Source organism: Melozone crissalis, unplaced genomic scaffold (assembly GCF_028551555.1).
Source record: "Melozone crissalis strain CALT ecotype California unplaced genomic scaffold, PUWL_Pcris_2 ptg000045l_1, whole genome shotgun sequence".
In the NCBI taxonomy this organism is placed as follows: domain Eukaryota; kingdom Metazoa; phylum Chordata; class Aves; order Passeriformes; family Passerellidae; genus Melozone; species Melozone crissalis.
The window spans coordinates 27,303,984-27,317,905 of record NW_026535823.1 but is presented as its reverse complement, the minus strand read 5'-3'; the positions used below and the strand labels follow the sequence as shown (position 1 = coordinate 27,317,905).

The window sequence follows — 13,922 nt, the reverse complement described above, 5'->3', positions numbered from 1 at the left end:
AATATTATTAAACCCCTATGAATATGAGGTCATGTACCATTGGAGGTTATGAAACTTCTCTTAACTTCTGTTAAGAGGAATTTGCATTTATGTAATGCTGTGATATTCATTTGCAGCTGACCAGGTATTGTGCCTGCTTGGGTTTGCCCAGCCAGGAGAACACTCCAGGGCTGCTCCTTGACAACCGTCGCTATCGGTGGCTCCAAACTTGAGGCCTGAGGAGAGAGATTCAGAAAGCAATAAAGATGGAATTACTCTGAGCAGAGCTCTCTCCAGAGAGTGGGATGAGAAGGGGAAGTCACTGCAAATCCATGCTCATTTCACAGACAGCAAAGCCAAAGATGGGGTTTCTCTAAAAGGTTGCATCCCCTTCCCAGACAGCTGTGTAAGTTGTCTTTGGCACTGGCTGGAGAGGGAAGGTTGCTGCCTGGAGGAAACCAGGAAACAATAATCAAGGTCTGTCTAAATGTTAAAAGTCACTTTGTCTTAAAACTATTTGGCATATTAACCCATTCCCCCTTCCCTCCTTGAAGAAACAGGTGCTGATTTGTTAAGCAGTTAGTCAAATAATCTCAGTTTGCTTTTCCCCTCAAGGTTTGTCTAGAGCAAGGTGTGGCTGTGCACAGTTCCCAGGCCTGCCATTGTCCAGGGAGCACCACTCCTGCCACTGCAGCACCAATCTGGTGCCACCACGTCAGCACCATCCAAGGAGGAGGAATCTTCAGTGATAAGTGCCAGCCAGCCCCTGTGACCTGTCACAGGCAGTGGCAACAGGGACCAAAGCTTGAGTGACCCTCTCCAAGCTGTGAAAAATGTCATGGCACCATTTTGTGATGGTGAAATCTGCAGTAAGTTCCTTTGATTATGGACCAAAAAAAAAAAAAAAAAAAAAAAAAAAAAAAAAAAAAAAATTGAGACCCCCGTGCTCTGTTTGCCTCCAGCCAACACAGGAATCTCCTCCTCCATTCCCCTGTCTCTGCTGTGATGTGGGGAGTGAGGGGGAGCCAACTTCCTGGAGTTTGCACCCTCTCAAAAGGTCGTGATCCCATTGTTACCCCTGCAAGTCAGGGCAAGGGAGGAGCTGGAGCAGAGCTGAAGGGGCAGCAGTCTGTGGATCGAGTTTGGCTAAGGCTGTAGGTAACTGGCTGCTGATTAGAGTTTATTTGTTAGTGTACACTCATTTTGGGACCATTTTGCACATGCACAGCATGAAATAGGTAGATGTGCTGCAGAAATATTAATTGATAAGAACTGCAGATGTGCTCTCTGCTTTTTGAGAGTGCTTCAGGTCACAACATGACATGCTGTGCATGAAATAAGCTGCACTGGCAGCACAGTCAAATTTGGATGTCACTTTATTGTGCTGTTTCTGATATTATGAACAGTGTTCAAAGAGCCATTTGTGAGGATTTGGATGCATTAGCCCTGTTAAAGGGAATGAAATTTGCACACATCCTGGGGACACAGCATGGGCCTTACATGCTCTTTATTCCACACTGAAATGGAGAAGAACCTGGGTGAGTGCTGCCTATTCAGACAAGGAGGATTTTGTTTGTGGGTGTCCTGTTTTCTCCTGGCTCCCCTGACAACAGCTGATTTAACTGTTTTGGTGCTGCTCTTGCTTTAATAAATCAATCCATAGATTGATAAATTAATTTTTTAAAACTCCCTTTTTAGAAAAGATTAAATTTGCTTCTTCAGATCAATTGCACTGTGAGAGGATGGAGTGTTTTGAATTTAAAATGTTGAGAGAGCAGTGGAGTATGTATGTTGTGCTTGATAAATGTGCTCTCTCCTGACTGCTGGGAGAGAGTGAGATAGATCCACATGTCAGAAAACAAGATAAAGCACAGCATCTGCTCTTCCACCTCCGTGTGCTTGTGGGAGTTCTTTCCTGTTTCCTTATTTCCCCATCTATAAATCTAAAATAACAAAGACCTCCCCCACTGGAAGTGGTATCAGCAATTCATGACCATACAACATTCAAACCTGGCAGGGAAGTGCACTAGGAGAGCAAAAATTATTCACTCCATAAATTATAGAACCATGTCTAAACAAGGTGATAGACAGCAAAAATCACTATATATTCTCCTGTCTCCTAATTACCTGGGTGCCTTCTTTTGGTTATCCCTGACTAAGAAAGGGCTTGTAGATAAACACTGGCATTTCAGGGGTGGCATGAAATCTAAAAAAGCCTTTGGAAATTAGGATTGAACAGTGGCTCTGCACTTGTGCCTGTGGTTTTGGGGTGGCAAATCAGGTGATCACTGCCAGATCCTCAAGTGAGCCTTGGCCATGGTGTGTGTCCTTTGCATCAAAGGTGCAGGTGTGTGTCCATGACCATTTGCACTCTGTGTTGGTGCTTTATAGGGCTGTGGGCTCACAATGATTTTCTAGACTGAGCATCAGTCAGCAGACTGAGAGAAGAGCTCTACCCATGCTGGGTTGATGAGAAGTCAGGTTTTGGCAGAGATCAATTACCCCAGAGCAACAAGAGGATTGCAAGGAGCAGGAAAGATTTTTTTAGGTGTCAAGCCTGCTACGCTGTCTTTGAAATACTTGTTGTAATGAGTTTGGGATTTTGTTACACTGTTGATTATTTCTAGTTGCCTACACAAAGCTGTTATTTTGCTTAAAGCTTAAATCAGGGCCTGGTTTATATAACAGTAATTTTGGCTGGGGTTTTGATGGCAAATACACATTTTCATTCTAGATGGGGGTAGAAAATTACTCTGATGTTGGGTAGAATTGTCCCCTGGGCCACCTGGCAGATAGCTCTGACTTGAGTAAAATGGATAAGCTGTATGAAATCTCTGATCTGCAGAGAGAAGAGGCACTCCTTAAGGCTGCTCAGCATATCTCCTGTGATAGTTCCTAAAATGTTCACCTTAGTTATATGCTAGTCATACAGTACTTCTGTGCTCCCTGGCTTTCTGCATTCCCATGACACTGGTAACTAGTCAACTGCCCTGGACAAAAGGTAGCAATAAATCAATTGTCAGATTCCTCTAAAGTGAGTGAACTGTTATAAAGCTCAAGCTGCTCCAAGGGCTGGTTGACCTACAAGCCAGTCTGAAGATCAGAGCTGAGGATCAGATGCTGAAGATCACCAGATGTGCAAAAAGCTTTTACAAGGGGACAAAATTGTTCCTGCGCTGTGTGGGCAGTGTCCGAGCCGAGTCCAAGTGCTGCACATCAAACAAAAGGCACAATGAGACTGAGAAGAAAGCAGCAGTGCTCTGGAGGACATAGCAGGGTGAAAAGACATCTGCACCCCCAAGTTTTAGGGGTTTGAGTTCAGAGGTACTGTCTGAAGGCAGAAACCCTGCAAATCCAGTACCTTTGAGCACCTCCTGCTCTGCCTCCCCTCACAAGGAGCCTCTCTCCTGGGGCCCAACAAGACCTTGTGTTTGTGCTGAGGCACTTTGCTTAAATCCTGCCATCTTTGCCGACTGTTAGGGAAGCACCTTCTTGGTTATGTCACACATAATGTTTAAAATGTTTTTTTAAACCCTATATTTTGTTCATTCTGTCCAGGGCATCATGTTCAAAGGCTGTTTTGGTTTCCTGGAGAGCAACAGACCACAGTCAAGTCTCTCTGAGGTCTAAAGGGTTTTAAAGCTAAGAGGGTCCACCACAACCTCTTCATCAGCGCTCTTTCATGTGAACGACTTAGATCGCAGCCCCTGCCTCAATTTCTGTCTCCTCACCAGTAGGAATGTAGCGCCTGGTGTCACATCGGCCATCACTAGGCTTCAGAGTTAACAGTGTTACTGATGACAATCCCAGCCCGTGCGGAAAGAGCGATAAGAACGGCAAGTTCGGCTCGTACCCGGGACGTTTCCCGAGCCCGCGGGGACTCCTGAGGCGATTGCCATTCCCGCGCTCCCCGCGGGCCCCCGCCCCGCCCCGCCGCGCTCCGCCCCCGAGGCCGCCCCAGGTACCGGCGGGGGGGCGGCTCCCGCCACGCGAGCAGCGGCCGCGGGACCGCTCGCCTTAGCTCGGTTCAGTTCAGTTCGGCTCTGCTCGGCTCGGTTTGCTTCGGCTCGTCCCGGCTCGGTTCGGCTCGGCTCGGCTCAACGCCGCCGCTCCTCCGCCGCAGGTAAGAGCCGCGGCTCCTCTGAGGGAGCTCCTCCCGCGCCGTCGGGGCTGCTTCCCCTCGAAGGTGGCGGGGAGGGGGCTGGCGGTGTTCCGCACCTCATGTCCCCAACCGGGACCCACAAACTCCTCCTGCCCTCCTCGCCCCGGGCTCCGCGGGACGGCAAGCAGGAGGTGCCCGGCGGGTGAGCTCCGTGCTCCGAGGTGTGGTGTAACGGGCAGCCCTCGGGAGCGGCGGGGCGGAAAGGGCAACAGCAGTTCCATCTCTAAAATAAACATATCCCGGCAACGAGAGGCGATATAATATTCCCTTATCAGTAAAATACCCTCAGCCTCGCGGGAGGGGGGAGAGCGGAGAGCGGGGCCTTCCCGGCTGTTCCCCAGCTGGTGCGTAACCCGCCCGTTCCCGTCACCCCGGGCCGTGCCCGGCTCTAGGAGGGGGAACAGGGAACAGGTGACAACAACCGAACTGCTGGGAATGGAGCACTGCCGGAATCGCGGCGCTGCTGTCGTCGTGGCTGCTCGGGCAGGGCACGGACCCGCTGCTGCCTCACAGCCCGCCCGAGCCGGCGGAGCGGACTTGCCCGTGCCCACCGTGCCCGTTCAGTCCCGGGCAGCGCGCCCACCGCACCAAACCAAACGGATCCATCTTCTAATTCAGTTCATAAAAAGTACAAACTCTCCAGTTCGTCCAGTTTATGCTGTGCAAAACGCATGTGGTATTTTATTTTTTTTTTGCCCCGCATTCTGGGACGACGCGTCGGTTTTCCCCGCTGTTTTGTTTCTTGCCCGCAGCCCGGCAGTGCCGCTGGTGTGCGCGGTAACAGCGGCCGGGGCACCGCAGCGGCATCGCCAGCACCGGCACCAGCGGCTCCACCTTACCTGCCTCCCAAGGCTCTGTCTCCACGTTGTCCTTCCCTTCTTACAAGCTTGCGGGCTTGTGCAGTGCATCAGGTTGATCTGACCTAAATGTAACTTGTCAAAAAAGAAAAAAAAAAAAAAAAACAAACCTAGGGGGACTAATTTTAACGTGGATTTTCCCATGTCCTGAGACAACATGACCGTCGTCTCTGAACATGGTTCTGTGAAATTCTTTGGTGGCAAATCTGGTTTTGACTTCTCCTGTTTTGTTTCTCATCACTTATTCCTCACCCAGTGCTGCACTCTCAGTTGTGCAAATAATAGTTTGCAGGGCTTAAGAGTTGCCTGGATTAGCTCTGGGTTCAAATAACATTCTCTTGTGAAGGTTTTTTCTTTTCCTCCTCCAAAGGTAAAAAATGTTACAGGAACTATAATTTTGATCTGTGTGTTTGTAACTGTACTCAGATCATGAGAGCACTGGTATTGGGTTATAGAGAGTACAAAATTGAATCCATACACTGCTGTATGGAAGTGTGTAACTAAAAGGCTTTTATTTCCTGTTATTTGTGCTTGCTATCCTGGAGGTGGTTGTATATGCATTAACTGGGACTTCGCTGCCTTCAGGAAAATTTTATCAGAACAATTTATAGTGTAAGTCAGAAGAGAGACAAATAAACCCAATTAAAATCAAGATTCCTTTGCAATTTTGACAAAATCATGATGCCCTCTTTGCAGACCCAATATATTTTCAGGTGACAAAGTGAGAAGACTTATCAGCTTTATGTTTTACTAGCAGTAGTTCTTGTGTGCCGCGAAGCAATGCATTTAGTATTTGTTAACATGAGGGTTGTTGTGTAGTAGTCATGTTAGCTGCATAGTTCAGAGGTGGTTTTTCCTACCTTCATTCTCATATGTTTTCATATTTCAGATTAAAATGTGCAGGTCACAGCATCACAGTTCAGGGTCTTGCATCATGCTGCCTGATTGTAGTTCCAGGGAAGGGCTCTCATGTCCACTTTGCTCCCCAGTATTTTTTGTTACTGGTTGGGCTGAAGAAGTAGGGTTTTTTGAGGCAGTTCTCAATGGCTAACACTTAGAAATGTCCTGAACTGGTCATTTCAGATATGCTTTTTGCTGTAAAAATGTATCTTGTGCTTCAGGTTCTGCATATTTAGTGTGCCCCTGGAAATGTGTGCTTAGCTTAGTGCAGTAGTGTTTGATATTTGAAATAAGCAATGAGATTTATGTTTGGAAGTATTAGCTCATTAAAAAATGGGAAGTGTGAGGGTGCTTGTTCTAATCCCAGTTAGCAGGTGGCTTACTTTGCAGCATGGGAGAACATCATAGCATAGAGAAATGAATTAACTTAATCATCACAGATTTTCTGCTTGAAAGAGGAGCATTAACAGGCAGCAAATTAGACTTCTGCACTGCAGAGGCATCCTAAGCTGGCCCCGTCTCTCTGTGATTCTGGTTTGCAGGTGGTTTCTACAAGACAATTCCAGCCTCTGGTCACTTGATTCGGTGAGGACAGCAGCTTGTTTTTACCTATAAATGAAAGGTTTTAGACTCAGTGGTGCAGAAAAAAATCTGTAACTGTCTCCTGTTCATTAATCTGCCTGAACCTGCATATGGCTTCACTCTAGCTCCAGATAGGGTGAGTCCCATCATATACCTGAACTTCCCTTATCTTCCACCACTGTGGGAAGGCATGGTCATGGCTTTCTCCATGAAGGGCTGTATCCCTCCAGAACATAGCTGTGCCCTGCCTTCCAGCTGGGCAAGGATCAGCAGGGGCTCACACTCAGATTCATCTTGTGTGTTGCTCTGTGTGCTTGCATGTCGCTGCTCCCTCCGTGCGTTCAGCAGTGAGGTGTGAGGAAGTGCTCCACCACTGCCAGTTCCTTCCTGAGAAAGAGAGGCAGAGCTGCAGGGCTGGAGATCCCATGAGGAGCGGGCTGAATTCCGGGTTTCTGCTGTCTCGGCCGTCGCTGCAGTGTGTGTGACAGGAAGGAAGGGCTTTGAGGATGGTGAGTTTTGTAACAGCCCTCAGCCTCATCAGTGTGCACTGGTCTCTGGGACAGGGCTGGATTCGGGGCAGCCTCAGCTTGCAGTTCTGTAGCACTAGAAATTGGCTGGCTCCAGGATTCCTAGTTCAACAGAATATTCAGGGAGTTGTGGAAATCTCTGCGTCCCCTCTTTAGGGCGTAGGAAAGATAAAAATCTCCTCTTCCCTGCATCCTCTGGGAGAGAGCTGAGCTAGGTTCAGATTTTGTTACTATTACATATTTTTCTGTGTATTTTCTGGAGTAGTGTGCTTGCCAACAGGAATGGAACCATGTGATAGTAAGAGAGTGGCAGACACTTAACGCTCACAGAAGAGAGTACAAAAGTGGAAACTTATATTTCTTTAATTTTTTTTGTTTGTTTTTGTTGCAATACTAGAAGGACTAATTCCTCCTTCCTGAGAATTTTATTCTGGCTCTAAAATGAGCTTTGAGGATGTTGAATGTTGTGCAGGAAATGGGAGAGGCATGGCTTGATGTTTGACTCGAGGAAATCTTTCTAACAGTCAAACCAAATGTCGTTGTAAAGTTAGATGGCAAAAAAGTGGTACCTGCTGGTTCTTGACTTGTTCCACACCCAGCAAGTTCTTAAAAATCTTTTAAAAGCTGTTTTTAAAGCCTGTGTTCCCAAATCTAAATGGGAATGAAAATAAATAACCACTGACATTGCTTACAGGTTTTCATCCTTTAGTTGTTATGCATATATTGAACTTTTTTGTAGCGTGTAAGTTCCAGAACAAATCCACTACAAACATCTTCTTATAAAGGCTTCTGGACTCACTTATAAATGAATTTTATTAAAGCTGAAGCACTCAAGATGAAGAGCTCACATTTTTAAGATTATAAACATAGACTTTCTGTGTAGAGAGTTGAGTTGTTTTTGTTCTAGATCTGTCAGTTGAGTGGCATTTAGATGACACCCCAAAGTCAAGTTTTGGACAGTACTGGAGAGTGAGCCAGAGGCTGTCACAGGGAGCAGCTGTTGCAGGGGGCAGGGCTGTGAGAGCAGGAGGAAATGTAACTGAAAAATGTGCAATACTTTGAGCAAGAGCAAGCTGCTGTGGTGCTGCCAAGCCAGGTGATTGTCAATTGTGTGGATCCTGAGGAGGGATTTGTGTTTGATCCAAATTCTGGCCTGGAGTGGGTGGCTGCAGCCTGTTATTTACGTAAGGTCCAAGTGTGCCCAGGTGCTGTGGCAGGCTCCACAAGGCAAGATAATGTAAGTCAGGATGATAAATGGTGCTGTACTCTGGCTTACTGGAGAGAAAATGCACCAGACACAAACTTGGCCTTTACATTGTAATAGCCATGAAAAAGAGAGCTATGTTCTGTTATGCTTTTCTGCTCTAAATCTGGAATAATTATTACTTTGAAGCAGATATTTTTGTGTAGGTGTGCTCTGAGTTGCAGATGTCCTATTGCAGTTGTCTTTGCAGCATGGTAGACTTTGATCCAGGCTTTGTGCAAAACACCCTTGTGTACAGAGGGATTTCAGCTGCTTCTTGGTTCCGTTTGCTTTGCTGCCTTTCTTCAGGAAATGTGCAATGATTCCTATCCAAGGTTTTCTCTCCAATTGTGAGATTTATCCGGAACTTTAATTTTAGATTAGTAAAGATAATCTCCCTTTAATAAACTTTAAACTGCTGGCTTTGAATGTTTGCTGTTATCTTAATATCTGTCACTAACTCTAGCACTGTTTCTGTTCTCTTTGTACACTACAGGACTTTCCTCTTTACCTTCAGTGGAGGAAGCTCAAACCTTGCACAACACTTTGTTCCCAGCCTAACCCCATTATTCCCTTACCTAATATTCTTATTATTCATCTTTACCATAATCATTGTAATCCTTTTGCTTCTACATCGCAGGTTCAACAGTGTGACCACTCTCTTGATTCATATACTCACAGCAAAGCCTTCATCTCTCTCATGGATTATAGATCTAAATTGGTAACTATCGCTTGCTTGCAATGTTTATTAGCACTTGTTAATTGCTCATACTCTGTTTTCTGCTTCTGAGAAATCTCTCTTGTAGAACAGCATTTATATAAGAGTCTCTAAGGTCACGGCCTTGTTTCCTTTATGAGCTTTATCCTTAGGACAGCACACATTGGCTCTAAAAAATTCAATTGCTTGGAAGAAATCTGGTTCAAAATGGAAATTCATTTCTGAAAAAGAAAACAGTGACAGAGCACATAAAGGAGTGAGTTTTTACAATAGAAAATTGACTTAGATGTGTAATTTGTGAACTAGATTATTTTTAACTTAAATGCACTTTTTGGGAAAAAAATACACAAGGTATTAATGCTTTTGAGAAGAAGTTATGTTGCACATTAGTAGCAACTCTCAGGGGTTACTGTAGAAATAAAAGGAGGGGTTTCACCCCATCCTCTCATCTGCCTAATTAAAGTGTGTTACTGGATGATGATGAAACAGTTAAACTGTCACATTTAAATTGTTACTGGTCCTAAAGAGCATAAGACAAATATAGGAAATTACACTTTTGGCTTTAAAAATGAAGCATATTAAAAGATGTTTTTATGACTAGAACTGCCCAGAAGTTGTTCATAACAGGTTCATAACAAATTGAATTTGCAAATGTGTCTTAGGGTATAGTTTGAAGTATAAGTTGCATCAGTGTGACCAGGTTTCATGGTTAACTGGGGTGACTGGAGCAGAAAAGGTAATTCTTTCCCAAATTCAGACTTCTTTCTCACACTGTTGTGAGAGAGAATGGGATGTGGAAACAGCATGTCAGTGAACACCACATGGTTGCTAATAAAGAGACAGGTGACCTTCCAAGGTAATGGTTGGATTTCTTGTTTCTGGTCTGTGAGAGGATAAAGGAGAACAGCTCTCCATTAGTTTGTAGCCAAAACCATAAGGGCTGGCAACACTAAAAGTCAACCTTAGCCTTTTTTTCTGGCAATAAATAAATGGGGAGGTATATCAGTTAATTTCTAACCAACACTTTAAGTTTGTCCTGAAGTTGGCTGTAGGCAACAAATGTTTCAGAGCAGGGCTTACAGTGACCACTTGCAGTGATTCCTAAGAGCAGGAACACTTGGATGTTTGTGTTGCACTAGAAACTAGTTTAAGTCTTCACCATGATGCTGGTCACAAATTGAGCTGTGTGGATCCATCTATGTGACAGATTTTAGTCAGCACTAAAAACAGCAAAGGCTGGTTTCCCATGAAGGTTTCTTAGGGCAATTGGCTTTTTTTCTTTTAAAATTCATTAGACCAAAATAGAAACTAAAGACAGGAGAGCCACTTTGACCCAGGAATATATTCTTTGGTGGCTAATAAGCTCTGATTAAGATTTTATTGCTTTAGAGCATTTGCAGCATCCTGCTCTTATGTGGTTTCTTTGTCTAATAAAAGATGAGCTCACACTGCAGGCTTTTTCCTCAATAGGGAAATAATAAAGTATCTCAGAGCTACAAAACTGCCTGTTCCCACAAAACTAGTCGGAAGTGGCTGTGTTTGAGACCTTGCTCCCAAGAAGATTGTCAATATAAGTATGCTCTTAGCTACAAAAATAGGGGCTACCCAGGCAAAAAACTAAATGATGCAAGGTCTCATGCTGAAGTGTTCTCAAGGACAATCTGACTGGCAGCTTTTCCCTCTCCTGTGTAACAGATTTTATGTCCTGTAGCAAAACCTTTCCTTTGTAAGGATTTTATTGAGGATTAGTCCAAGAGAGTCAAAATGGAACAGTGGAGAGCCTCTCCTTTGCCCTGTGTGTGGCAGCTGTATTTGACCTGGTCTCCTGTAACAGAGCTCTCTTGGGCTGTGTGTTTGTGTGACACAGCAGAGATGCTGCTCTGTTTGGAGCCATCCTAAAGGAGCATCTGTGGCTGTGTGCCCAGGGAGCAGGGCTTACACTGCCAGCTGAATGAATGGCCTTGGACCAAGGAGGGAGGACAGTCCCCTGGGAGCAATGGCTGTGTGAGCCTGCAGGTGGTTTGCACAGGAGCTGCCTGACCTCAGTGTTGTCTCCATTTCCCTGTGCTGCAGAATCTCCTCCAGGTGCAGAGGGCTGCAGGAGATGTGATTTTGTGGACCTTTCTCTCAGTAGCATAGCAACTGCCAGCACTTCCCACTGCTCTGTCCCCTCTGCTTGGCTCCCTGAGCCGTGAGGGATCAGGAACTGAACCAACTTTCCAAACAGCCCTGCAAAACAGGAGAAGCTGGAGGAGGATTTATTTTTAACTGGGATCTCTGTGTTCTCTGAACCACCTCTCTGTGGGGTCCTCAGGGCTGACATGACTGGGGAGTGCTTGGAGCAGGAGTGAGACAACAGGTGGGGAAGAGGAAGGGAGGGGAGGAGGACCAGGAGAAAGGTCTGCTGTTCCCTGGCTTTGGGATTCAAGCACAAATTCAGGGGCAGCCCTGCAAACACTTCCAGCCCAAGTGCTGGTAGAGCACAGCTTCAGTAATGATCTGCCATCAGAGGGATAATCAGAAATTAGTATGAAAGTCCTTTCAGTTTCACTCCATTCACTAGAGGGGAAAGGGAAAAGTGAAATTTAAGCAAGGGGATGGAGTTTTCTTTAAAATTTCTGTGCTCTGTCTGCCTCTGGTGATTCAAGATGCTGACCTGCAACATCTCCAGCCAGCACAGAGGCCAGTGAGGGCTGTGCTTCTATGACAACAGCCCCACGTTCTGGACAAGTATCATTTGATCTTTTTCTCTGTGTTGTGCTTCTAACAAAGCTGCTCAAGCTGGCCACATTCTGTAATTGCTTTTTCAGCCGAGATCTGAAAGTCACATTTGTAGCCAGGCACAATTCTGATTAGAGCAATCTAGGAGGGTTAATAGGGGCAGCAGTGCTTCAGTTGCAGGATCAGCTTGGAGTGTGTGGATGGGTTCTGGGCAGGCAGGGGTACAAAGAAGATTCTGATTCCTGTATGATTATTACAATACCTTTGTTAAAGGTCTGCCTCTGAATCTGTAAAAGATCAGGCTTCAAATGATGAGGGTTTCTCACTATTTTGAGCCTGAGTGGAATGGAGAAGTAGAGATTTTAATTATTTTTTTCTTCAGCAAGTGCACAAGTATTGTCGATGTAGAGATTATAAATGAGATTACTCTCATTTGTAGAGATTATAATGTGTATGGGGAAGATAAATGACTCAAATGGAAATTTTCTGTCATCCAGTGTGGTGATGGTACAAATCACCTGATTCATAATTTTTGCAGCTGAGATTTCTAAGGATAAGGAGGCAGTAAGTGCATTGGCCTGAGTGTCTGAATGGAAGTTAGTCAGATGTTGAATTCCTCATTTTAGAAATTCCTGCCATCAACCACAACACATGGGTAGAAGAGCTGTTTTCTAATACACTAATGAGAAGAAAATTTGTGCTTGTGTTTTCTGGAGTGCTTGCAAAGGACTGTAGACTGACTGAAGAGCAGCTGAAGTTCAGAAGAGTGCATCAGAATTATGCTGTATCCTACAGAGAAATACTTTTGGGAAGATTTTAATGCATTCTGTGCAGCTGTTCACTATTGAGCTACTGATAAATTTCTTGAAACTGCCCTTGTGAATGCAGTCTGTGAACGAAATGTCTGCTGCACCAGCCCTTTTCTGTGTGAGAAAGTTGCATATGTTTAATCTGAGATAAACCATTGTGCACATTGCACTGAAGTTTAAACTGGGTTGCTTTTGGTTTCTTTCCCCTCTGCTGGAAATTTAAGTGAAGTTATCATCCCTATTTAAACTGCCTTGGGATAGCATTTTGGTTTAGAGTTGTGAATTTTGAGCTGTTTTTTTGGTTTTGTTGGGGTTTGTGGGGTGGTGTTGTTGTTGTTGCTGGTTTTTTTCAGTGAATGGGTGAAGGTGAGACTTGCTAAGAAGGGAGGCATTTGGGCACATGCTGAGAGTAGATATTGGAGTGAGTTTTGTTCCCAAAGGTGCCTGTGAATTTGAGTTGAGGAGGAAATTAACTTCTGTGGGTGCTGGGTGAAGGAGAGACTTCTGTCACTGCTTAGTGCCTTCTGACTGCTCACGAGTAGCCCAGGCCCTGCTTTGCATAAGTAGCTGCTAATTAAACTTGTGCTGTCATTGCTCCAATTTGCAAACCTATAACTTGTTATAAGGAGCCAATTTGCTTATTTGATGTGTGGTAGTTTCAAACAGCATGAGAGATTAAAAGTGTGGTATAGCTGTTAAAAGGCAAAGTTTCTGTTTCCTCCTCTGTAGTAATTTGGTTTGTGTGGTTGTGTTCTGTACAACCAGAGGTGAAAAGTCAGAGTCTTACCTCCTGTCACCAGCTGTCTGAGCTGCACACATTGGAGCATTCAGGGCTGCTCATGGCCCCTAATGATTCATATTCTGCTGTTGTTTTTTTGTTTCTGAATCTGAAAGGGATAATTTATCCATTTCAAATGCTGTCTGTACCCCCGTTGGAGCCCTCACGTTTTATACAGTCTTTATTCCAATTGCAGTCTTAAGAGTAGATAGGTGTTGGATGGAGTCAAAGTTTCCAGCTGAAATTCCTAGTTTTTCATCTTTTCCCATTTCCTTTTGTTTTTCTTCTCTAAATGTTGAGGAGAGAACTTTTGTAAGGATAAAATGGTGGTGGTATACACTAGAAATGTGGATTTTCCACAGAAGTAGTAAAACCAATTATTTAGGTTTATTTACCTTGGAGGCTGCTTGATGAGTTGCATGGTTGGATGCACTGTCAAAGATTTTAGTTCTTGGTTGCAGTTTATTGGAGCAACAGCAGTGGCACCCTGCCACTGGAGTAAAGAATGCTGTTTCCCCATGAGAATTGGAACAATCTGCAGTGGCCATCTGTTATTCTGTTAAATACAAAGCAGTGCAACAGGTGTATTTCTTGGGTTTGGAAGTCTTACCAGCACGAGTGAACACTAAACAGGATTAAAGCCAGA

The 13,922-nt window shown here is 44.8% G+C and overlaps 1 protein-coding gene across 2 annotated transcripts in view; it reads left to right on the top strand.

Moving 5' to 3' along the window:
- Window positions 1-3,956: 3,956 nt before the first annotated feature.
- Window positions 3,957-13,922, top strand: part of RAB3B (RAB3B, member RAS oncogene family) — a 51,488-nt gene continuing 41,522 nt past the window's right edge. The window contains exons 1-2 of one of the 2 annotated variants that reach the window (XM_054285681.1): window positions 3,957-4,102; window positions 8,891-8,971. In XM_054285681.1, the coding sequence (XP_054141656.1) occupies window positions 8,951-8,971 (21 nt within the window). In that variant the 5' untranslated portion in view covers window positions 3,957-4,102; window positions 8,891-8,950. The remainder of the gene's footprint in view (window positions 4,103-8,890; window positions 8,972-13,922) is intronic. The other variant, XM_054285682.1, reaches the window with a different exon arrangement.